Source organism: Thunnus albacares, chromosome 4, assembly GCF_914725855.1.
Source record: "Thunnus albacares chromosome 4, fThuAlb1.1, whole genome shotgun sequence".
Taxonomy (NCBI): domain Eukaryota; kingdom Metazoa; phylum Chordata; class Actinopteri; order Scombriformes; family Scombridae; genus Thunnus; species Thunnus albacares.
The window spans coordinates 289,894-315,632 of NC_058109.1; the positions used below are offsets into that span (position 1 = coordinate 289,894).

At 45.0% G+C, this 25,739-nt stretch overlaps 2 protein-coding genes across 4 annotated transcripts in view; both read right to left on the reverse strand.

Annotated features, from left to right (window-relative positions):
• Nucleotides 1-5,543, reverse strand: part of LOC122980469 (deoxynucleotidyltransferase terminal-interacting protein 1) — a 10,667-nt gene extending 5,124 nt beyond the window's left edge. Inside the window, exons 1-7 of the mRNA XM_044348513.1 lie at nucleotides 5,184-5,543; nucleotides 4,092-4,162; nucleotides 1,507-1,603; nucleotides 871-969; nucleotides 666-725; nucleotides 471-527; nucleotides 264-322 (exon numbers count right to left, since the gene is read on the reverse strand). Of these exons, the coding sequence (XP_044204448.1) occupies nucleotides 264-322; nucleotides 471-527; nucleotides 666-725; nucleotides 871-969; nucleotides 1,507-1,603; nucleotides 4,092-4,162; nucleotides 5,184-5,258 (518 nt within the window). The 5' untranslated portion in view covers nucleotides 5,259-5,543. The remainder of the gene's footprint in view (nucleotides 1-263; nucleotides 323-470; nucleotides 528-665; nucleotides 726-870; nucleotides 970-1,506; nucleotides 1,604-4,091; nucleotides 4,163-5,183) is intronic.
• A 4,209-nt stretch (nucleotides 5,544-9,752) lies between these two features.
• On the reverse strand, nucleotides 9,753-25,255 carry pcif1 (phosphorylated CTD interacting factor 1). Of its 3 annotated transcripts, none has more exons than XM_044348536.1 (16): nucleotides 24,656-25,255; nucleotides 22,343-22,497; nucleotides 21,780-21,904; nucleotides 21,199-21,324; nucleotides 20,915-21,048; nucleotides 20,654-20,808; nucleotides 17,829-17,976; nucleotides 17,647-17,730; nucleotides 17,470-17,569; nucleotides 16,286-16,445; nucleotides 15,287-15,456; nucleotides 13,922-14,008; nucleotides 13,650-13,834; nucleotides 13,386-13,479; nucleotides 12,917-13,092; nucleotides 9,753-12,841 (listed from the first exon to the last, which is right to left on the reverse strand). In XM_044348536.1, exons 2-16 carry the CDS (start codon nucleotides 22,467-22,469, stop codon nucleotides 12,517-12,519), a joined length of 2,196 nt encoding a protein of 731 aa, XP_044204471.1. In that variant the 5' UTR covers nucleotides 22,470-22,497; nucleotides 24,656-25,255; the 3' UTR covers nucleotides 9,753-12,516. The 3 variants fall into 3 exon arrangements, with proteins under 3 accessions (XP_044204471.1, XP_044204470.1, XP_044204472.1); XM_044348535.1 differs by having other exon boundaries at nucleotides 22,343-22,501; XM_044348537.1 differs by lacking the exon at nucleotides 24,656-25,255 and adding an exon at nucleotides 23,929-24,648 and having other exon boundaries at nucleotides 22,343-22,501.
• Between the last annotated feature and the right edge of the window lie 484 nt (nucleotides 25,256-25,739).

Sequence of the window (25,739 nt, forward strand, 5' to 3'; positions counted from 1 at the left end):
TTAATTATCAGACTTCAGTTCTAAGAACCAGGAAGTGAAGAACATCGTTTAAAGGTTTATTGAGCATAAAACAGGTGTGAATATTAAACATATATATGATGTTTATTATAACTGTGAACTGAATTTAAATGACTTTGTATAAAATATCATTATATATTTATAATATTTATTATTATTGTATATTTTAATGTTGAATCATATTTGATGAGCTGGTGTGAATCAGTAACGGTGGAACCTCACTGCGGAGGTTCTGTGATACTCACTGACTGGAGAAGGTCAAAGGTCGATCAGAAACGACCGCAGCACTCACACGGTTCTTCCTCTGAGGAGACACAACAAGCGCTGGTAAAGGTTCTCCATATTCAGACACAACAGAACCTTTAACATTCAGACCCGTGTTCATGAGTCCGCATCATTATGACGTCACCTGACAGTCATCGTCAGACCCGAGAGGTCAAAGGTCACGGTACCTTCTTGAGAACGGGGCTTCCTCTCTGACTGCAGTCTTCGTCAGCTGCTCTGGATCTCTGACAGAACACACAGAACCAAACACAAGTTTAGAACCACAGCAGCTGTTCTCTTTGGTTCTGGATCTGATGTTCTAACTGTTCTGGTTGGTTCTAGATCATGTGTTCTACTTCATGGCTGGTTCTACATGTTCCTACCTTGATGGCGACCTCTGACCCCGGCCTCTTCACCTCCCCCTCTGGAAACAGTTGTTTGGCCTGTGATGACATCAGAGGAAACCACGGTAACCAAACCGAGAAAAACAAACAGAACCTTTGGAACCAGCAGCAGCTCAGAAAACACCTGGTGTGATGTCACAGTAACAGCAGGGGTCAGAGGTCAGACAACAGGAAGGTGTCTTACATGTTCCAGAACGTTCCTGCAGGCCTCTTTGATCAGCTGATCCGTCTGAACGTCCTCTCCAACGTTCTCCTTCACGTTCTCCGCCGCTTTCTCAAAGAACTGCAACCAACAGAACCCAACATCTGTTCACACATCTGTTCACAGGCCCTCTGACGGCCCGAAGGACACGCCCCCTCAACTTGACTGACAGCCGTCCCGCCGCCGAGAGCCGAGTGAACCGAGGAACCAGCCAAAACCAGCCAAAACCAGCTGGTCACCAGCAGCTACAGCTGGGAGTGAATCACACATGAAAACCTTCATCAGCGTCTTCTATCAGAAACTGCTGCGGTCACTCGGCTCGTCTGACGGAGGTTTGAGAGCAGCTGTCAATCATGACGCCACACCCCCTTCACATATCATCAAATAACTAATTAAAATCAAACTGATCAGAGAAACGAGCATCTGAACAAACATCAACTTGATGATAACGACCTAAAATAAAAGAAACTATCTTTGGGAAAAACGTATTTGAACTTTGATATTTTAGTTCGGTTCATGTCACAGGTCATAAGTCCCGCCCGCTAACATGGAGGGGGCGGGACTTATGACCTGCAGCAGCCACCGGGGGGCGTCATGTCGTCCATGTCTGGCTCTCACCTTCTGGTACTTCCTGAACACGGCCATGATGTCATCGTTGAAGCTGGGCTGAAGCACCGCCCTCAGGAGGTCCATGGACACCTGAGGATCCGTATAACTACACACACACACACACAGTACACCAGTTAAACCACTATGAGCTGCTGCACTTCCAGTTACAGATGCCACTTTCTGCTCTACTAAATTCCTGACATTCGAAATTCACTTCAAACTTGGTTCTTCAACAGTGACGGCACAGTAACAGTTGTAGAGACCAGTAGAGACCAGTATGAACCAGTATGAACCAGTATGAACCAGGGTAGGGCTTTTTTGGCTTCATGAAATGTGTTTTGGGGCAGTTTGGATCATTTTGATTCAATGTTGCCTGAATGACTCCAAACTAAAACCAGTGAAAGAAACAGCCAAACTCATTTATACTGGTTATAATCCCAGTTACAGATTATAACTGGGTTATAATCCCAGTTACAGATTATAACTGGTTATAATCCCAGTTGCAGATTATAACTGGTTATAATCCCAGTTGCAGATTATAATGGGTTATAATCCCAGTTACAGATTATAACAGGTTATAATCCCAGTTACAGATTATAACCGGTTATAATCCCAGTTACAGATTATAACCGGTTATAATCCCAGTTACAGATTATAACCGGTTATAATCCCAGTTACAGATTATAACTGGGTTATAATCCCAGTTACAGATTATAACTGGTTATAATCCCAGTTACAGATTATAACCGGTTATAATCCCAGTTACAGATTATAACCGGTTATAATCCCAGTTACAGATTATAACTGGTTATAATCCCAGTTGCAGATTATAACTGGTTATAATCCCAGTTGCAAATTATAACTGGGTTATAATCCCAGTTACAGATTATAACTGGTTATAATCCCAGTTGCAGATTATAACTGGTTATAATCCCAGTTACAGATTATAACTGGTTATAATCCCAGTTGCAAATTATAACTGGGTTACAATCCCAGTTACAGATTATAACTGGGTTACAATCCCAGTTGCAGATTATAACTGGGTTATAATCCCAGTTGCAGATTATAACGGGTTATAATCCCAGTTGCAGATTATAACTGGGTTATAATCCCAGTTACAGATTATAACTGGGTTATAATCCCAGTTGCAGATTATAACTGGTTATAATCCCAGTTACAGATTATAACTGGTTATAATCCCAGTTGCAGATTATAACTGGGTTATAATCCCAGTTGCAGATTATAACTGGGTTATAATCCCAGTTGCAGATTATAACTGGTTATAATCCCAGTTGCAGATTATAACTGGTTATAATCCCAGTTACAGATTATAACTGGTTATAATCCCAGTTGCAAATTATAACTGGTTATAATCCCAGTTACAGATTATAACTGGTTATAATCCCAGTTGCAGATTATAACTGGTTATAATCCCAGTTACAGATTATAACTGGTTATAATCCCAGTTGCAAATTATAACTGGTTATAATCCCAGTTACAGATTATAACTGGGTTACAATCCCAGTTACAGATTATAACTGGGTTATAATCCCAGTTGCAGATTATAACTGGTTATAATCCCAGTTACAGATTATAACTGGTTATAATCCCAGTTGCAGATTATAACTGGGTTATAATCCCAGTTACAGATTATAACTGGGTTATAATCCCAGTTACAGATTATAACTGGTTATAATCTCAGTTACAGATTATAACTGGTTATAATCCCAGTTACAGATTATAACTGGGTTATAATCCCAGTTGCAGATTATAACTGGTTATAATCCCAGTTACAGATTATAACTGGGTTATAATCCCAGTTGCAGATTATAACTGGTTATAATCCCAGTTACAGATTATAACTGGTTATAATCCCAGTTGCAGATTATAACTGGGTTATAATCCCAGTTACAGATTATAACTGGGTTATAATCCCAGTTACAGATTATAACTGGTTATAATCTCAGTTACAGATTATAACTGGTTATAATCCCAGTTACAGATTATAACTGGGTTATAATCCCAGTTGCAGATTATAACTGGTTATAATCCCAGTTACAGATTATAACTGGGTTATAATCCCAGTTGCAGATTATAACTGGTTATAATCCCAGTTACAGATTATAACTGGGTTATAATCCCAGTTGCAGATTATAACTGGTTATAATCCCAGTTACAGATTATAACTGGGTTATAATCCCAGTTACAGATTATAACTGGGTTATAATCCCAGTTGCAGATTATAACTGGTTATAATCCCAGTTACAGATTATAACTGGTTATAATCCCAGTTGCAGATTATAACTGGGTTATAATCCCAGTTGCAGATTATAACTGGTTATAATCCCAGTTGCAGATTATTAGAAGTTTATCATCATTATTGACATAACTGTTATTGTGATCCCATATCGACATCATTTCATCACCCAACGCTACCAGTATGGACCCGTATGGACCAGTACAGACCTGTATGGACCAGTATGGACCCGTATAGCCCAGTACAGACCCATATGGACCAGTACGGACCCATATGGACCAGTACAGATCAGTATAGACCTGTACGACCAGTATGACCAGTACGGAGCAGCACTGACCTGACTGTCATGTGTGAGCGTCGTCCTCGTCTGTGAATCTGTCTGTGTTTGATCATCAAGTTCCACGGCTTCTACACACACACACACACGCACACACACACACACACACACGCACACACACACACACACACATGCACACGCACACACACACACACGCACACACACACGCACACACACACAGAGAACCATGAGATCAGATGTTCCACTGAGAACCTGCAGCTGAATAAAGTCTCAGCACAGAAAGAACTTGAACACGTTTAAGGTTCAAACATAATTGGACACGTTATGACTGAATGTTTGAGCTGCAACTATCGATTATTTTATTGATTATTCAGTTTGTTGTTTGGTCCTCATCAGTGTTTCCCAAAAACGACGTCCTTAAATGTTTTGTTTTGTCCACAACTCAAAGATCTTCAGTTTACTGAACATGTTCACATTTAACAAGCTGCAATCAGAGAATTTGGAGTTTTTCTTAAAATATATACATAATAACAATAAACTTTATTTATAGCACCTTTAAAAACATCGTAACAAAGTGCTTCACAAGACAAAATAAAAATGAACAAACAGTAAAAACGAAACAGTTTAAAGTCATAAAGAAGGAAATAGAGGAGCACAAAGACGAGGAAGAGTAGAATAAATATATTATAACATAATCAATAAGACTTTGTACAGTAATAAGTTTTACAGGAGAGAAAGAACTCTGATGTCTTTCAGAGGTTTAAACCGGATCAGGAGCTGAAACCATTGATCGATTAATCAATCAGTAATCAATCAGGAACTAGATAACAGAAAGCTGTTTCAGGCTTTTCTGTCAGACGCTTCAGCGAACTGAAAATCTTTGATCAGATAAAACACATTTAATGACGTCACCCTCCGACAGTTGATAGACAAATCGATTAATCGAGAAAATAATCGGCAGCTTAAATCGATAATGAACCTGAATCTGTAGTCATTCAGAAATCCCAGCTGAAAAAGCTCATTATCGATAGTTAGGCCCAATAAAATAATCAATACCGATGTAATCAATGTTTATCGGTTAAACAGAGCAGCAGTTAACAAAGCTAAGCTAACTGTTAGCTCTGGTCGTACCGGGAGCTGCTCCGGCGGCTCCGGCCCGTCCTGCTGCAGCCAGTCCCGGCCTCCCTCACTGCGGTGGGCTCCCATGGTGGAAACGGGTCCGGTCTGTTCCGGTCCAACCGAGCTAACGCTGCTAGGCTAGGCTAACTGCGGCTAAAGGTAACGGACGATGTTTTATCTCCGGGGCTGTTACAAACTGCCGGTACCGGCTCGGTACCGTGAGTCCTCGTGCTGACAGACACCGGGACACGTACGGCTGCTCACCGACCGACAAGCGAGTTACCGACAGATTGATGTTTGTTTCCGGTCACTTCCGGGTCTGTGAAGCTAGTTGCCAGCGGCAAACACTCTTCCGGTCCCTTCAGAATAAAAGCGCTTTCAGAAACGCGTTTTATTTTGTTTTCACGGTTTCCGGTGAACAACCCGAGCTCGTGTTTGATTTTTCACACAACACGTGGACATAAAAACACAAACAATACATAATGACGCTGAGAACATCTGACTTTTAGTCTAATCTGTTTCTATGGTTTCTGTCACTTGATGCTGGTTCGTTTCTTACCGGGGTTCATCACCATGGTAACTGATGCTGAACAGCTGACCTGCTCCGGTGCAGGTTAACTTCAGAGGATCAACACTCCGACCACTGACCAATCAGATCACTGGAAAAAAGAGTCCTTATTCCTACAGGATCCCGACATGGACAAAAGTCCTGAGTTACAATAAGGTGACAAGTAAAAAAGATCAATATATATTTTTATAGGTCAGTTGAAACATTTTATTGTTCCAGACTTTCTGTTTCCACTCTGGTTATAAAACAGAGCTTCTAACAAACGTGATGATGATTTTAGCTGCATTTTAATAGTATAAAATGTATTTTCTCCCGGAGTGAAGCTGACAGTGAGGATGATTTTACTCTCTGATTCATCGCTGCAGTCAGAATAACATCAGACACCTGTGTGATGAAAACTGGAAATAAAAACCAGAGAACAATAATCCTCACTGTTAATTGGCTCCATGATTATAAAGCATCAGTCACTCTTTGCTTCAGCAGCAGAAACAGTCTGACATTACTTTAAGTTTGTTATGTGACATATTCAGATGGTTTCTAAATAGTAAAAATACTCCCTCTATACTTCAGTCATATAGAATAATTCCTGCATGTATTTGATTTATTTATGATTTCTAGTGTTTCTACATCCTCTTATTCTGTTTCATGATTACAGGCTTGTTTACATTTCACTTGGTTGAATCTGCAGGTTCTTGGTTTCACCGTTTCATCTCATCTCACATGAAGAACTTCATTCATGGTTCTGATGACGTCGCTCGTTATTAACAACCCGCGTCTTTCACATGAACGCAGTCGTAGCTGGACAGGAAACCTCCGGGTTGACTGAGCTGGTTGATAATCAGCTTCGTAGTTCTGGTTATGTTATATATATATCATGTTGGCTTCAGTGAAGCCGGATAACGACCAGATATCCTGAATACGTTGAACCTGCTTCGTAGTTCAGGCCTCATGACTCGGAGTGTCTGCAGAGATCATCCAAGCAGCCTCATGTTAAAGATCTCACTGTTATCCTCGACTCCACCTTATCCTTCAAAAACAAGTGAAGAAAGTCATACAAATACAACCTGGTTAGTTTTAGTTCTGTAAGAAACAAACAAACAACTTCAGCAGAAAAAACTAGATATGAATGAAACCATCATCCTCACTTAACGTCCTGTATGACGAGCTGGAAACCATCAACAGGCTCAGCAGGCTTTCACAGTGTTAGACTGACACCGCTGAGTATTACTGTATAATCACTAATAATGTTTATAATTACTACTGTATAATCATTAATAATGTTCATAATTACTACTGTATAATCACTAATAATGTTTATAATTACTACTGTATGATCATTAATAATGTTTATAATTACTACTGTATAATCATTAATAATGTTCATAATTACTACTGTATGATCATTAATAATGTTTATAATTACTACTGTATGATCATTAATAATGTTTATAATTACTACTGTATAATCATTAATAATGTTTATAATTACTACTGTATAATCAATAATGTTTATAATTACTACTGTATGATCATTAATAATGTTTATAATTACTACTGTATAATCATTAATAATGTTTATAATTACTACTGTATAATCAATAATGTTCATAATTACTACTGTATAATCATTAATAATGTTTATAATTACTACTGTATAATCAATAATGTTTATAATTACTACTGTATGATCATTAATAATGTTTATAATTACTACTGTATAATCATTAATAATGTTTATAATTACTACTGTATAATCAATAATGTTCATAATTACTACTGTATGATCATTAATAATGTTTATAATTACTACTGTATAATCATTAATAATGTTTATAATTACTACTGTATAATCATTAATAATGTTCATAATTACTACTGTATAATCATTAATGTTTATAATTACTACTGTATGATCATTAATAATGTTTATAATTACTACTGTATAATCATTAATAATGTTTATAATTACTACTGTATGATCATTAATAATGTTTATAATTACTACTGTATAATCATTAATAATGTTTATAATTACTACTGTATGATCATTAATAATGTTTATAATTACTACTGTATAATCATTAATAATGTTTATAATTACTACTGTATAATCATTAATAATGTTTATAATTACTACTGTATGATCATTAATAATGTTTATAATTACTACTGTATAGTTCTGGCAAATATAATCCCTGAGCTGCAAAACTGTCATGAAATACACTGACGCCTGCCTGATGTTTAAGACCCTTCACAGCAAGGTTCCTCCACCAACTTTTATTAAGCAGGGAGGGAACTCAGTAGAACATGATCTCAGTAGAACGTATTAGTCAGGAAACGTTCTGTGTTCTCATTAGAACGTGTTTGTCAGTAAACGTTCTGTGTTCTCATTAGAACGTGTTAGTCAGTAAACGTTCTGTGTTCTCATTAGAACGTCTTAGTCAGTAAACGTTCTGTTGTCAATGGAACGTATTAGTAAATGTTCTGTGTTCTCATTAGAACGTGTTTGTCAGTAAACGTTCTGTGTTCTCATTAGAACGTGTTAGTCAGTAAACGTTCTGTGTTCTCATTAGAACGTGTTTGTCAGTAAACGTTCTGTTGTCAATGGAACCTATTAGTAAACGTTCTGTGTTCTCAGTAGAACGTGTTTGTCAATAAATGTTCTGTGTTCTCATTAGAACATATTAGTCAGTAAACGTTCTGTGTTCTCAGTAGAACGTGTTTGTCAGTAAACGTTCTGTTCTCAGTAGAACGTGTTTGTCAGTAAACGTTCTGTGTTCTCAGTAGAACGTGTTTGTCAGTAAACGTTCTGTGTTCTCAGTAGAACGTATTAGTCAGTAAACGTTCTGTGTTCTCAGTAGAACGTGTTTGTCAGTAAACGTTCTGTTGTCAATGGAACGTATTAGTAGTATTCTCAGAAGAACGTGTTTATCAGTAAACGTTCTGTGTTCTCAGTAGAACGTGTTTGTCAGTAAACGTTCTGTGTTCTCATTAGAACGTATTAGTCAGTAAACGTTCTGTGTTCTCAGTAGAACGTGTTTGTCAGTAAACGTTCTGTTCTCAGTAGAACGTGTTTGTCAGTAAACGTTCTGTGTTCTCAGTAGAACGTGTTTGTCAGTAAACGTTCTGTGTTCTCAGTAGAACGTGTTTGTCAGTAAACGTTCTGTTCTCAGTAGAACGTGTTTGTCAGTAAACGTTCTGTGTTCTCAGTAGAACGTGTTTGTCAGTAAACGTTCTGTGTTCTCATTAGAACATATTAGTCAGTAAACGTTCTGTGTTCTCAGTAGAACGTGTTTGTCAGTAAACGTTCTGTTCTCAGTAGAACGTGTTTGTCAGTAAACGTTCTGTGTTCTCAGTAGAACGTGTTTGTCAGTAAACGTTCTGTGTTCTCAGTAGAACGTGTTTGTCAGTAAACGTTCTGTGTTCTCAGTAGAACGTGTTTGTCAGTAAACGTTCTGTGTTCTCATTAGAACGTATTAGTCAGTAAACGTTCTGTGTTCTCAGTAGAACGTGTTTGTCAGTAAACGTTCTGTTCTCAGTAGAACGTGTTTGTCAGTAAACGTTCTGTGTTCTCAGTAGAACGTGTTTGTCAGTAAACGTTCTGTGTTCTCAGTAGAACGTGTTTGTCAGTAAACGTTCTGTGTTCTCAGTAGAACGTGTTTGTCAGTAAACGTTCTGTGTTCTCAGTAGAACGTGTTTGTCAGTAAACGTTCTGTGTTCTCATTAGAACGTATTAGTCAGTAAACGTTCTGTGTTCTCAGTAGAACGTGTTTGTCAGTAAACGTTCTGTTCTCAGTAGAACGTGTTTGTCAGTAAACGTTCTGTGTTCTCAGTAGAACGTGTTTGTCAGTAAACGTTCTGTGTTCTCAGTAGAACGTGTTTGTCAGTAAATGTTCTGTGTTCTCAGTAGAACGTGTTTGTCAGTAAACGTTCTGTGTTCTCATTAGAACATGTTTGTCAGTAAATGTTCTGTGTTCTCGGCGTTCTCAGTAGAACATGACAGACAGGCAGGCTGAGGGTTGGATATATCTTTACTGGGAGAGTGACGCTGCAGTTTGTCTGCAGGCAGGACGAAGGACAGACTGTATTTACATTCTCCGGCTGCGAGGACCCACAAACAGTCGGCTGCTCGTCGCTCGGCGGCGTCGCCACGCAGCGTCAGACTGAACTTCACTTCATATTTACAATCAGAGTTTTTAGTGATGTGGTGAAAAGAGTCACAGTTTAAAAAGTTCCTGCTGGTTTGAATCAGAAAAGTAAAGAAACATTTACGTTTTCAACAAAGACTCAAAACTGGACACGTTTCCTCGTAACTGAGATAAAATTCAGACATTTTTATCATAAGAAAGATTGTGTAGTTTTTAAGGTCTGATAATTGAAATTATTCTTGTTATTATGAAGTTGGGTTCTAACAATCATGAGGTAAATATCTTGTAATTATCTTTAAAAGTTCTGCATCTTCAGAAAACTGTCAGTAAATCTGTTCTCAACATTACAGAAAACGTTCTCGTTTGTCAGTTTGTTTTCTCGTAATTGAAATAAAACTTTAAACCTCATAATTACAAGATCTTCATGTAGCAATGGTGAGATATGGATCTTAATTCAAAGATAATTTGCTGAAATTATGAAAAAGATTTTTCAGTTAAAAGCATTTTCTCATGTCATCTTTTCTTTAAACGATGATCTTGTAGTTAGAAGATTATGAGAACTCTACTTATTTACAAGAACACCTTCTCTGTTCAGTATAATGTTGTTTTATAAGAATATAAATGTGTCACTGACTTTACAGAAATATTAAAGGAACAGTCCAACATTAGCCTAGCTTAGCACAACGACTGGCATCAGGGGGAAACTGCTAGCCTAGCTCCATCAAAAGAGAAACAAAATTCACCTTCCAACATCTGCAAAAGTCATTTACATTTACAATAAACTAAAGTGTTGGACTGTTCCTTTAAAGTGTGACGCTGTGCAGCGACGCCGCTTGGCACGAAGACTCGGCCTGAAAATCACATTCAGGAATACGAACATTGTTTAGAGTCCAAAAGTTTCATGCACAACAAAACCCAAAATAACCCAAACCATAAAAAACAAACCAACGGATCACTGGAACAGGAAAGAACAGCGGAGAATTATAAAAATAAGGTGGAGGCGTATTCTGCTGGTTAGACTTCAGCATTACTGATGCATACACACTTCTACTTTTACATACAAGATATAGATTTTCTTAACACTTTGGTTTAGTTTAAAACAAACTATCATAAGCTGTATAATACAGGAAACACATCTCCATCTCTTTAAAAAATTGTTAAATTAAATCAAATAAAAAAGCATCGGAACAGTTAAACGTACAATTCAATTTGTTTTTTCAATCAGTTTAACAGCAGATGAGGAAAATAACATCAACAGACTTCAGATCAGTTTAACTGTACAAATATCTACACAGCTGCTGCCGCACGGCAACAGACGCCTGATAGGACCGCTCATCGGCCAATCAGAGAGCAGACAGAGAGGACCAACCAATAGAGTTACTGAGTGGGAGGAGCCACTGGTTCCTAAATCATTTGACCTCAGTTTGAATGTTAAAATGTTCTTTAACACTGCAACAACTACAGCTTTATGTTCTGTCCCGAAGGAAACACGTTGACATAAAGTCCAAATGTTTCCAGAAAACATCGTCGTATTCTGGGGGAACAAAAGTCGGATTTTCAAAGAAAAGTTGTAACGCTTTGAAAAAAGTCAGTGTTTGAGAAAAACAATATAAAGAGAGAAACATGTCAGAGTGATGTGATGTGAGACATCAGGCCAGTTACAGAAGACTGAATGTAAACTGGAGTCTTACGGCAAACTGTGATTGGATGTTTTTGCTGCAATGCATTTTGGGAGTCGTAGTTGGCTTCTCTCCTTTAGTGTTTATGTTTTACTAAAGAACCAGTCGTTCATCTTTTGTTTGTTTGTTTGTTTTCTGGGCTGAACATTGTTTATTATTTATTTGAACCAGATGACTTCACACTATGTAACTCTATTAACCTGCTCAAACACCCGTCTCACTGATGATGTCACATCTGATCATGTGACAACCACAGGAAGTGTGAGGCAGCCAGCGTCAGCCGTCTGTCCCGTGTCTGACTCCGCCTCCTCCTGCCTGCTGAATACTCCATTTCCCACAATCCCCTGCAGGCGGGTTCCTGGTCTGAGTTTGGTGGCGGAGCCTCCTTTACAGGACGCGCACTGATTGGTCGGGCTCTCCTGAGGAGGCGGGGCCTGAAGCCGCTGGATTCTGTCCGACTCAAAAAAGAAGAGTCCAATAGAAACGATAGCTGCCTTTGTCAACCAATCACCAATCAGCCCTGTCGGTGTGGGGACCAGTCAGAAGTCCAGTGACATCACAGATGACATCACAGGTGAAGGAAAGGTTTTTATTATTGCTGGAGCCGTCTCCTTATTGGCTTTGCTGCCTGTTGCTAAGCAACAACGTGACTCAGCGGCAGCTTGAACAAACGCTCCAGGCGCCGTGATGTCAGAGCTTCAACCAATCACAACAGCCGGTCTGAGCGGAGTGTCCTGTGTCAAGGGGACGCAGAAGAAGCCAACAGAAGGGAAGCAGAAAGTTGGCCCCGCCCCCTGTTGGCGACGGTATGTTGACAGATGCTGAGGGTGCTACAGGTGCTGGTGAGGGACAATCTGAACAGATGAGACAACAAACAGAACAAACAAACGCTGAAAAAAACTAAATTTAAACAAGGTGAAGGGGCGTGGCCACACGCTAAGCCCCTCCCTCTACACAGCGGCCATCTTGTCTTGTGGACTGCTGCTACTGCTGCTGCTGCTGCTGCTGTTGTTGTTGTTGTTGTTGTCATGGCTGCCTGGTGACATCATGCCGCTCTGTGTCCTGTCAGCGGCCTTGGGGGCGGAGTCTCTGTCTCCAGGTGTGCTGTGGGCGGGGCCAGGAGAGGACAGGGAGGCGGGGCGTGAGGAGGAGGGGCGGTATGCCGCCATGAGCTCAGCCAGACGCTCCGGAGTCGGAGCCCACTTCGCAAAACCAGCGTCGTTCTGAAGGAAGAGTACCGCAGTACCGTGAACCGCCCGGTAGTACATCTCCTCCCTGAAATACACAGAAGTATTATAGTACTGTAGTGTAATACAGTGTAGTATCGATGCAGTACTGCAGTACCAGTACCTCTTGCAGATGTGCTGGCTGCCAGAGCGATACTCGTGTTCGTAGGCCGGGACGCTCAGCTGGTGACGGAGGAACCGGCTGCTCTCCATGCGGGTCAGAGCCGGGGTCACCGGGTCACGCCACTCCGGGACGAAGACGATGAAGGACAGCGGCTCAGAGGAGCGGTCCAACAGGTCCTGAGACACAGATATGTCAATATGTACACCTGTATATACTGAAACACCTGCTGCCATCTGATCCACCACTGTTATCATCTCAACTCCTCACAGCATCCTGGAAGTTCACCAGAAGAAACAACAGACCTTCTGCTGGCAGGTCTGACAGACAGGTAGAGACAGATAGACAGGTACACACAGGTAGAGACAGGTAGACGCAGATACACACAGGTAGAGACAGGTAGACAGGTAGACAGGTAGACACAGGTACACACAGGTAGACACAGGTAGACGCAGGTTTATATGAGACTCACCTCGAAGTGCGTCACCATGGCGTCCATTAGCTCTTCACAGAACGGAGGATTTGCTTCAAACGAGCCACTGGCTGGACAGAAAGACAGGAACGGCCTAAAAGCACATACAGGTTATTTATATCGCTGTAATCACATGACTGCACTGTATAACCATGTGACCACAGCATGTGTCAGATCATCCTGCTGCAGTGTGGCACAGTGAACAATGAATATCTGACAGACTGGTCTAACTGGTCTGCTGTCTCACAGAAACACCTGTCTCACCCTCTGGATCCAAAGAAGCCGTCGGTGTCGGGGAAAGCTGAGCAGAACTGTTTGAAGTAGCAGTTGAGCGGCGAGGCGAAACACTCGAAGGAAACTCCAAACTGCCGGTTCAACGCCTCGAACACAGACATCGGTAGCGCCCCCTGCAGGCCCGAGCCCTCGTTAGCTCCGCTGCCAAACATCACCTGCACACACAGACGCTTTATTAACCAGGTACAGACTGACAGGTGAGAGCAGGTGAAAGCTGAGTGGTTGACAGAGAGTCAGCTGACCTGGTATCTCTTCAAGAGGCACCAGACTCTGGACAGGAACTTCTCGAAGCGAGGGTCGTCTATACAGCTGTACCTGTACAACAACTCCTGGACACACAGACAGGCAGAGAGACAGACAGGTGTCAAAGGTGTGCAGAAACACTAACAGCTGATATGGACCAGGTGTGCCAGCTGATTACTCAGTGATGATGTCACAGACTAACATCAACATACGTAAACAGCTGCTCACATGATCATATCTGCTGCAGGTTTACTGATTGATTTGCATCAATCAATCAATTTTAGTTTATGTTCCAGGTATCAGTGAGAGTTTGAGTCCATAAACACATTCTGCTGGTTGTTCTGTGATCACAGGAACTATTCTGCTCATTTCAGCTCTAAGAACTCATTATTGATCTCATACGGCTCCTTTATGCAGCAACTTCATACACACAGTTTCTCTTACGCTCCGTTTTAGCTCCTGTCTCTTTAAGCCCCGCCTCCCGATGAGCCCGCTCTGTTCTGATTGGTCAGCTTTACGTATCAGAGTTGTTTTTCCTGCTTTACTGCTTCAAATTAAAAGCTTTTCAATGACTAACTAAAGGAAGACTTTTATTGTGAATAATTTACAGGAAGTAAAAACGTGTTCCTCGCTGACGTAGCGGTGCTTCGTTAGCGGAGCTTCGTTAGTGGTGCTTCGTTAGCGGAGCTTCGTTAGCGGTGCTTCGTTAGCAGTGCTTCGTTAGCGGAGCTTCGTTAGCGGAGCTTCGTTAGCGGTGCTTCGTTAGCGGAGCTTCGTTAGCGGAGCTTCGTTAGCGGAGCTTCGTTAGCGGAGCTAAAAACCGGTTGAAACAACAAAATGTGGAGCTGTTTGTTGAGCGGATCAGTGATAAATAAAACAGGGAGGAAGAGCAGAAACAGCCACAGTGATGATGATGATGTTTGATGAAGAGCTGCAGACGACCAGCACACCTCCAACAGGTAAACTACTTATTTTACTTTGCTGCTGTGTGACGGCGTCGTGGCTCAGCGTAACTACTCCCGGAGCGGAGCAGACGTCCATATAAAGACATCCGTCACAAACTGACGTCAGCTCGGCTAACAGCAGATGAAACCGTTGGAAACGAAGCGTTCAGAGCAGAGCTGCTGCTTCCTGCTCACAGGGATTAATGCTACAAACGTTTACCTCGTTATTTAACACGTTGGACACTTTAAACATGAACATCCGACACTGTGACGTTATATACATGTCTGACAATAAGGAAAAGCATAACACCTCCCCTTTAAAGGACTTCACACCAGGTTAGATGTTTAGTATTAATATGAGGTCTTCTCAGAGACCCGTACTGAGCATGCTCCAAGAGCTGTGACATCATCAGTACTGACCAGTTTGCTGAAGTGACCTCTGTTGACTTTGACCATCTCTCCTCTGAAGCGCAGACACGCCATGTCGTTCTCAAAGTGCAGCTCCACCCGAGGCAGCGGTGGCGACGGGAGCGCCAGACGCACCGGATAACAGTAGACCAACCGGGACTGCTGCGGGGACGCACACGCCTCTGGACACACGGAGACACACAGCAAACAGGATCAGGGGGGTGTGTGTGTGTGTGTGTGTGTGTGTGTGTGTACCTGTGGGCGGGTTCTGCTCAGGTGTGTGTGTGTGTGTGTGTGTGTGTGTACCTACCTGTGGGCGGGTCCTGCTCAGGTGTGTGTGTGTGTGTGTGTGTGTGTGTGTGTGTGTATGTGTGTGTACCTGTGGGCGGGTCCTGCTCAGGTGTGTGTGTGTGTGTGTGTGTGTGTGTGTGTGTGTGTGTGTGTGTGTGTGTGTGTGTGTACCTGTGGGCGGGTCCTGCTCAGGTGTGTGTGTGTGTGTGTATGTGTGTGTACCTGTGGGCGGGTCCTGCTCAGGTGTGTGTGTGTGTGTGTGTGTATGTGTGTGTGTGTATGTGTGTGTACCTGTGGGCGGGTCCTGCTCAGGTGTGTGTGTGTGTGTGTGTGTGTGTGTGTGTGTGTGTGTGTGTGTGTGTACCTGTGGGCGGGTTCTGCTCAGGTGTGTGTGTGTGTGTGTGTGTGTGTGTGTGTGTGTGTGCGTGTGTGTGTGTGTGTGTACCTGTGGGCGGGTTCTGCTCAGGTGTGTGTGTGTGTGTGTGTGTGTGTGTGTGTGTGTGTGTGTGTGTGTGTACCTGTGGGCGGGTTCTGCTCAGGTGTGTGTGTGTGTGTGTGTACCTGTGGGTGGGTTCTGCTCAGGTGTGTGTGTGTGTGTGTGTGTGTGTGTGTGTACCTGTGGGCAGGTTCTGCTCAGGTGTGTGTGTGTGTGTGTGTGTGTGTGTACCTGTGGGCGGGTTCTGCTCAGGTGTGTGTGTGTGTGTGTGTGTGTGTGTGTACCTGTGGGCGGGTCCTGCAGTAGACTCAGGTGCGTCTGTCTCAGGCGGCGGCTGTAGTCTGCAGACAGCTGGTAGATCTTGGAGCAGATTCCCTCCACAGAGTCTTTGGCGACGGCGGTGACGTGAGGACCACACTGCTGCCGCAGGTGCTCCAGCCGGTCCTACACACACAGTTATCCTACATCAGGTATCAGGAACGTTTAAACAGTACTGGTGTTAAACAGACGGTCTGAGGACGACGTCAGCGCTGTGTCTACAGGTGTCTGAAGGACACAGGCCTCAGCCAGATGTTCCCAGGTGCTCCTCCTCCACCAGGTGATCAGCTGGTTCCTCCTTCCACCTGATTGTCCAAGACATACAGCTGAAGATCTAATGACCTTTGACCTCAGGTGTTCTGGTTCATCACGTATGAGCCACCCTGTGCTTAAACATTATCACTTCCTCCAGGAAAACGTGTTTTTGCAATAATAATAATAATAATTAATGCAAATTAAAGAAATCCCCACAATATTTATCAGAGCTGCAGTTTCACTAAATTACAGCAACTTTTCCACATAAACGTCTGAACCAGCAGCTGTTTGTGGTTTGGACCAATCGTGGCGTTTGGTGTGACGACAAATCTCACCTGCCAACAAACACGATGCCATAGACGAGCAAAACTGTTCCCAAATGTTCCCAAATGTTCCCAGATGTTCCCAAATGTTCCCAGATGAGGTTTGATTCAGTGAGTCAGGAGACATAATCTGCCTCAAACATCCAACTAGATTTATTTTAATAACATTATTGATGATTTTATTTGCTGCTGATGTTGAGCTGAAAGTTTATTTAATAAAAGTTATAAATGGAACTCAAGTACAGTATTTTCTGTTTTATAGAACGTTGAGTCCTCATGGTTCTCATGTTCAGCTGTGTTGTTTCTGTGATCTACAGGAAGTCGTTACGTACGACTCTTCACCGGCAGCAGTTTAAATAAATCACATTTTACTCTGATTGCAATTTTTTCCATTTCCTGCAATTTTACCACAAAAAGAGATAAAACATCACAAACTGTATTGAAATGTTTGAGAAAAGCTGCTGCAAAATGAAACATTCACTCCTGGAGGAAGTGTGTGTGTGTGTTTGTTAAACAGCCTGAGACTAAACATCTCAATAAGCATGTACAGAAGGTCAGAGGTCACAGGTTACCATGTAGTCCTCCTTGCTGGCGGAGTGATCTCGGCGCAGCCAGTTCATCGTGTCCTCAGCGTTCCACTTCACCACCTTTCTGCTCTCTGGACTTGCATTCCTGCACAGGTCAGAGGTCAGAGGTCAGAGCCCTCCTGTGCATCACCCCCCCCCTCCCCTCCGTCTGTTGTGACCTACCTGGAGTCAATCATCTTCTTGGCAGCTTCAGCATATTTAAACAGCAGCTTCCGGGCCTCCTCTTTATACTTAATACGAGACAACCTGAGACACACACAGATGTCAACATATAATCAATACAGAAGTCATAGATAATCTAAATACTTTATGCATATTGTCCAGTCAGACAGACAGACAAGTACCTGATGGGAATGTCGTTCATGACCTCTCTGAACATGGACGGGGAGATGACAGGGTCACAGTCGCTCGGCAGCAGGGGGTCGTGACCTTTGTCGATCACTTTCCTCTCCAGTAGCCAACGATTAAACGACTCCCGAGGCGGGTCGATACCTGAGCCACAGACAGACAGGTGTCCACCTCATTCACACCATATACAGACTTTCAGACTGTTACATAACCTTAGAGTTCAATTATCCTGGTGACCAACTAGTCCCAGTTCAGACCAACAGGTCAGAGACCGTGGATGCATTATAGGAACTGGATAGGACTCAAAGATGGCGCCTATTCAGTCCAATGAGAATTACTCGCCTGGCGCAAGGGCCAGCCTCCGTGTTGAGTGGCTCAATGAACATGCTCAGTACGTGTTGGGTTTGGGTCAAGTATTGGTTAGGTGTTGGTTAGGCGTGAGTCAGGTTTGGGTCAGGCGTGGGTCGGGTTTGGGTCAGGCGTGGGTCGGGTTTGGGTCAGGCGTGGGTCGGGTTTGGGTCGGGTTTGGGTCAGGTTTGGGTCAGGCGTGGGTCGGGTTTGGGTCAGGTTTGGGTCAGGTTTGGGTCAGGTTTGGGTCAGGTTTGGGTCAGGCGTGGGTCGGGTTTGGGTCAGGCGTGGGTCGGGTTTGGGTCAGGCGTGGGTCAGGTTTGGGTCAGGCGTGGGTCGGGTTTGGGTCAGGCGTGGGTCGGGTTTGGGTCAGGTTTGGGTCGGGTTTGGGTCAGGCGTGGGTCGGGTTTGGATAAGGCATGGGTCGGGTTTGGGTCAGGTTTGGGTCGGGTTTGGGTCAGGCGTGGGTCGGGTTTGGGTCAGGCGTGGGTCGGGTTTGGGTCAGGCGTGGGTCGGGTTTGGGTCAGGTTTGGGTCAGGTTTGGGTCAGGTTTGGGTCAGGCGTGGGTCAGGCGTGGGTCAGGCGTGGGTCGGGTTTGGATAAGGCATGGGTCAGGTTTGGGTCAGGTTTGGGTCAGGCGTGGGTCGGGTTTGGGTCAGGCGTGGGTCGGGTTTGAGTCAGGCATGGGCCGGGTTTGGGTCAGGCGTGGGTCGGGTTTGGGTCAGGCGTGGGCCAGGTTTGGGTCAGGCATGGGTCGGGTTTGGGTCAGGCGTGGGCCAGGTTTGGGTCAGGCATGGGTCAGGCGTGGGTCGGGTTTGGGTCAGGCATGGGTCAGGCGTGGGCCAGGTTTGGGTCAGGCATGGGTCAGGCGTGGGTCGGGTTTGGGTCAGGCGTGGGCCAGGTTTGGGTCAGGCATGGGTCAGGCATGGGTCAGGCATGGGTCAGGCATGGGTCAGGCGTGGGCCGGGTTTGGGTCGGGTTTGGGTCAGGCGTGGGCCAGGTTTGGGTCAGGTGTGGGTCGGGTTTGGATAAGGCGTGGGTCGGGTTTGGATAAGGCGTGGGCCAGGTTTGGGTCAGGCGTGGGTCGGGTTTGGGTCAGGCGTGGGTCGGGTTTGGATAAGGCGTGGGTCGGGTTTGGGTCAGGCATGGGCCGGGTTTGGGTCAGGCGTGGGTCAGGCGTGGGTCAGGTTTGGGTCGGGTTTGGGTCAGGCGTGGGCCAGGTTTGGGTCAGGCGTGGGTCGGGTTTGGATAAGGCGTGGGTCGGGTTTGGATAAGGCGTGGGCCAGGTTTGGGTCAGGCGTGGGTCGGGTTCGGGTCAGGCGTGGGTCGGGTTTGGATAAGGCGTGGGTCGGGTTTGGGTCAGGCGTGGGCCAGGTTTGGGTCAGGCGTGGGTCGGGTTTGGATAAGGCGTGGGTCGGGTTTGGATAAGGCGTGGGCCAGGTTTGGGTCAGGCGTGGGTCGGGTTTGGGTCAGGCGTGGGTCGGGTTTGGATAAGGCGTGGGTCGGGTTTGGGTCAGGCATGGGCCGGGTTTGGGTCAGGCGTGGGTCGGGTTTGGATAAGGCGTGGGTCGGGTTTGGGTCAGGCGTGGGCCAGGTTTGGGTCAGGCATGGGTCAGGCGTGGGTCGGGTTTGGGTCGGGTTTGGGTCAGGCGTGGGCCAGGTTTGGGTCAGGCGTGGGTCGGGTTTGGATAAGGCGTGGGTCGGGTTTGGGTCAGGCATGGGCCGGGTTTGGGTCAGGCGTGGGTCGGGTTTGGATAAGGCGTGGGTCGGGTTTGGGTCAGGCGTGGGCCAGGTTTGGGTCAGGCATGGGTCAGGCATGGGTCAGGCATGGGTCAGGCGTGGGTCGGGTTTGGGTCAGGCATGGGTCAGGCGTGGGCCAGGTTTGGGTCAGGCATGGGTCAGGCGTGGGTCGGGTTTGGGTCGGGTTTGGGTCAGGCGTGGGTCAGGCGTGGGTCAGGCGTGGGTCAGGCGTGGGTCGGGTTTGGGTCGGGTTTGGGTCAGGCGTGGGTCAGGCGTGGGTCAGGCGTGGGTCGGGTTTGGGTCGGGTTTGGGTCAGGCGTGGGCCAGGTTTGGGTCAGGCATGGGTCAGGCGTGGGTCGGGTTTGGGTCGGGTTTGGGTCAGGCATGGGTCAGGCGTGGGTCGGGTTTGGGTCGGGTTTGAGTCAGGCGTGGGTCGGGTTTGGGTCAGGCGTGGGTCGGGTTTGAGTCAGGCATGGGCCGGGTTTGGGTCAGGCGTGGGTCGGGTTTGGGTCAGGCATGGGTCAGGCGTGGGTCGGGTTTGGGTCAGGCATGGGTCAGGCGTGGGTCGGGTTTGGGTCGGGTTTGAGTCAGGCATGGGTCGGGTTTGAGTCAGGCGCGGGTCGGGTTTAGATAAGGCATGGGTCAGGCGTGGGTCGGGTTTGGGTCAGGCGTGGGTCGGGTTTGGGTCAGGCGCGGGTCGGGTTTGGGTCAGGCGTGTCAGGTATGATGGTACCTTCTCTCTGGTGGCACAGTTCGTGGTAGTGTTGCCTCAGCTTGGTGACGAGCTGAGCTCTCTGCAGCTCGATCTCTGGGTGGGGGGGCAGGTGGTTGGCGGGGGGGTGCTCTCTGATCACAGCGTTGGTCTGAACGTCCAGGTCCCAGTAGATACTGACCACAGCAATAAGACCACAGTACATTTAAACCTCCAGATGGAAAAACTAGCAACTGAGATGCTACAGATGCTAACTGGAAAAGGCGGGGCCTCAGTACTCACACAGCTGGTCTGTACGGGGCGGGGGCGGGGCTTGGTGTTGTGGGTGTAGCTGCTGGCGTCTGTTTTTCATCTGGGGCAGCACTCCAGGGTTTGACACCAGGCGTACTGGGAGAGATGGGTGTGGTTGGCTCCACCTGGAACAACAAAAAGACAGAACTCTCTGATACTGTTGAGGACTCAGTTTCCCACAATCCACTGCACACCAGTCCCTCGTTTAATGGTTCAGGTTCTCCTCATTAACTTCTTAAGTAAACTGATAACATGACCAGGTGGGTAGTTTTTACCTTGGTGCGTTTTAAGCTGTTAGGCCCCGCCCCCTGCTCATCAGAGCTCCTCCTCTTTCTCTGACCGTTACCAAGGTTACTGTCTCCGCCCTCTGCTGGAGCCGCATTCAGACCTAAAGGATCAGACTGCAGACACACAAACATTTTATATACACTTTTTGCAGTTAATTAACAATAACAACATATTTACTGTTTTAATCAGACTGAACTGAGACAGTAATAGTGTGTTCAGACCAGATGCAAAGCTAACGTTAGCGTTAGCTGTAAGCTTCTAATGGACGCACCAATCAGTGTCAGTGTTTGTTTTCAGTTCTCATCAGAGACTCTGTTCCTTCTGTTGTTTTCCCTCCAGACTCTCTGCTCTCTCTCTATCATCTCTACGATGATCATAAATGCTTCAATTCTCCCAAAGTTTTCACTCAAGTTCAAACATTTTCATCTTGGATGTGTTTCCCCATCAGCCGCCATGAATTCGCATCTGCTCGTGTCTTTATACTGACTTTCTATGTAATCACGCCAAACAAAAACGTTCACGTTTGGTCTGAACACAACATAAAACAGTTTTCTGGAAAATGACTCACGATGACGTCATGCTGACCGAGCACTGGCACCTCCCACAGGCTCTGATTGGTGAATCTGTTGAAATAATACGGCCGGTTCTCCCGCCGAGACCAGCACTTCGACCAACCAGCCTGGACCAGTTCATCTGTCAGAGAGAGACAGACAGGTGAGAGACAGACAGGTGTACCTGGGAGTTCAGACAGACAGGGGAGAGACAGACAGGTGAGAGACAGACAGGTGAGAGACAGACAGGTGTACCTGGGAGTTCAGACAGACAGGTGAGAGACAGACAGGTGAGAGACAGACAGGTGTACCTGGGAGTTCAGACAGACAGGTGAGAGACAGACAGGTGTACCTGGGAGTTCAGACAGACAGATGAGAGACAGACAGGTGAGAGACAGACAGGTGTACCTGGGAGTTCAGACAGACAGGGGAGAGACAGACAGGTGAGAGACAGACAGGTGAGAGACAGACAGGGGAGAGACAGACAGGGGAGAGACAGACAGGGGAGAGACAGACAGGTGTACCTAGGAGTTCAGACAGACAGGTGAGAGACAGACAGGAGAGAGACAGACAGGTGTACCTGGGAGTTCAGGTGGTTTCGAGGTGGCGGACGGAGAAAGGGGAGGCCCCTGAGAGGAGGCGGGGGCAGAGGGAGACAGCATCATGGCCGCCTCCCCCTTCACCGATCCCTGGCTGTCATTGGACATCTCAGCTGCTCGTCAGAATGACATGGATCTACCTGGACAGGAGGAGAAGCTGTAACTTCAGTGTTTGGAACATCTAACAGTGAAAATCTGACGACACTCAAACTGCAGAAACCAGAACTGAGCAGCTTGTTCCTGCTGTTCTTTGGTCCTGTAAACACGATGATGATGATTTTATCTTACTTCACATTTACAGATGAAGATTTGGTTCCATCATAGTAAAATAAATGTAATATTTACCTGCCTCTTAGTTTGTCAGGTGGGTGAAAGTTTCCTTTAAAACTAGAGAAATGAGGAAAATCTGCTAATTTGAGGTAAACATGAGAACTTTTTATATTCATGCCCTGAACATGCAGGTATGTTAGATCTAGTGAATGAGCTGTAGAAACATTACTACAGTATGTGCTTTAATATATCGCTGTGGCCTGTCGGGGGAAATATTCTATGTGTGTTATGTTATTTATGTTGGGACGCTTCTGCCTGGAAAATTCCATAAAAACAGTAAATATTGTAATAATAAGCAAGAATAAACGGATGGAGAACTAACGTCCAGTTGACATGATGAGACTGACGGAGCTTCGGTCTGTTAGTCGGACAAAAGAAAACATTTGAAGTCGTCAGTTTGGATGAACTATTAATCAGCAGATTCATCAATGATTAAATAACATTGATAGTTGTAGCCTCAGTGTTAATGTGAGAGTCCTGATCGTTACACAGTCTCACCTTTTTAAACTCAAACTTGTCTAGAAAGTTATTTGTTGTGAATAATGTTTTAACTGGGATGCTTCTTTAACGCCGTCAGCTTCTATAATAAGAAAAGTCTGTTGACATGTTGGTTTTGTACTATGATGAGAAATGATCTCGTTATAAAAAGAGAAGCTAACGTCTAACGGGATTAATCAATACGTTAACTGACAGGAAATCAGTTGACAATTTACTATTTAGTCAGTGATTCATTTTTCAAGCAAAAAGCTGAACAGTTTCTCCAAAGTGTTTTGTTTTTATTATCTGAATATTCAATAACAACGACAATAATAATAATAATAATAATAATAATAATGATATTATATAAACTTATACAGCACTTTTCAAAACAAATGTTAAAGTGCTTCACAAGGCGACAACACAACAGCGCTGAGGTTGATCAAGAACTAATATGTAGAATATTACAGAGATGAAACAAGATCATAAAATCAAATAAAAACACATTTAAATCCAGTAAAACTGTTAAAAACAAATGCACACACATGCATATGTGTCTACACATAAACAAATATACATGTGAAAGTATTTTGGGGGTTTAAACGTGAAGACGTTTTGTTAAAAAAAAAAACTGTTTTCTGGCATTTAATAAAGCAAACTGCCTGTTTAATCAGTGATGAAGATGATCGTGTGCTGAAGTAAAGTGTGGAGACCATGTATGCAGGTGAACAGGTGAACAGGTGTGTGTTGGATAAATTACTTTAGCACTAAACGGCCACAGAATCTGACAGGTGACAGATTTCTGTGTAACACCTCCAGGCCGAACTGATTGTCACGGACGGTCTGACGGCAGGAGGCGAATAACGGAACGATATCAGAGTTAAATCCGATCAAAATGATCAATTAACTCCAGATAAACCGAGTCTGTGTGTCTCTGATGTGATATTAAACCGCTGAGTGAATAAACTGAATCTATCCTGGTTGTTTTCCTTCTAATACGCAGAAACGAGCGCCATAGTTACACGCATGCGCCTGGCTGTCCTTCCAAACAAACACGGAGGAGGAGGAGAAGGGGGAAGCAGCGGAGGGGGGGGACAACAAAAGGCTGCGGCTGTTCCTCCGGAGCCCGGCCGGCAGACACGGAAACACTGGCTCTGAGTCCCGGTCCACCGCGGGGCCAACCCCGGCTAAAGTCCCTGAAACACACCGCCGCGGGCCCGGGCCGCCGTCAGCGCCCGACAATAACGGCCATTTTGCGCGGCCCGCTCCGTGTCCGCACGGAGCGACAGCTGCTGTTTAGGCGCCACTTCTTAGACAAGATGGCGGACACGCCCCTGCCACAGCGCTGCGCGTCCTGCGCACTATTTCTGCTGTTTGCTACAAACTCTGCCGCTCTGCGCGCCGGTACTCCGCTTCATCTGAAGGCCGAAACCTTCCGCTGCGTGTCGGTGCCGTCGGAGCGGCTCTGCGGGGCCGCCTGCCCTTACCTTGACTGGTTTATTTGCGGAGAGTCGCAGGTTCTGTCCGTTTGTTTCGGGTCCTCCGCTCCGCTCCCTCCCCGCCTGCTCAGACATCTTTACAGGGACCCGGGATGAGCGACTGCGCAGGCGCAAGTGTAGACCCGCTTCCTGTTCCGAGGTGACCTGTTGTAGCCGCCATGTTGAGCAGGTCGACGAGGCTGTGGGAACATTTTAAGTATCTTTATTGCATCCACGTTTCCTTCACTTGCATCTCAGTCTCTTCCACTGAGGATGCGGGACAGGCGCGAGGAAAGATGTGTTCAGAGAAATGAGACGTCTTTTCCTCTGAAGCGTCATGTGAAGCCACATCTGTTTCTAATGATGGTAGCTGATCACCGCTGTAGAGACTTGTGATGGACTTTGTGTTGGCACACATGTGCACTGGGACACTAATAAAGGTGCACAGTTATCACTGCAGCAGCTGTTTAACAAACACTTGCATTCAGTATTTATACTGTGTCCTGCAGTATTTGTACTCTCTACTGTATCCTGCTCAGAGGCACAACTAACCCATGAACACTGGAAATTATTTATTAGGATTAATGTTTCAGGGAAAAATTGAAATGATGTAACTCTTATCAAACTTGACACTCAGCTGTGTGACTGAATGGAAATGAGGATAAATGATATAAAATATAAATGTGTTTAAAAACTGTTTCTTGCTGACAGACAGACTCTCCCTGTGATCCATAATAACAGTTAATGAGGAAATAACAGAAAAGAAAAATCTTTCTGATAAATGAAGAAAGTTGTTTATGATTCTTTTGTTGACAGTAAACAGATTTTGAACTAGATGTTGAATCAGAAAACAAATAAAATATAAAATTTAGGACTGAGACACCTGAGTTTAACCTGTAATCTGTCTCCACTCATATCAGCTGCAGCGTCCAATCAATAACTGATATCCAATAAGGGGGCGTGTCCGTCGGTAAAAGACGCTCAGAGCAGAAATAAGAGCTTTGGGACGGCCTTCATGATGGCGGACCAGAGCAGCCTCCCACAGAAAACCTCTATATCCCAGCGGAGTAGATGTTAAAATAACAATGTTTTA

Bases quoted from the DNA above. Each gene is read 5' to 3' on its own strand.
- pcif1 (XM_044348536.1), bottom strand. From the start codon at position 22,469: ATGTCCAATGACAGCCAGGGATCGGTGAAGGGGGAGGCGGCCATGATG. The intron at 17,731-17,828 runs GTACTTGTCTGT...TGTGTGTCTCAG, and splicing joins ATGAACGACATTCCCATCAG to GTTGTCTCGTATTAAGTATA. The intron at 13,093-13,385 runs GTGAGTCTCATA...TCTGTGTCTCAG, and splicing joins CCATGGTGACGCACTTCGAG to GACCTGTTGGACCGCTCCTC.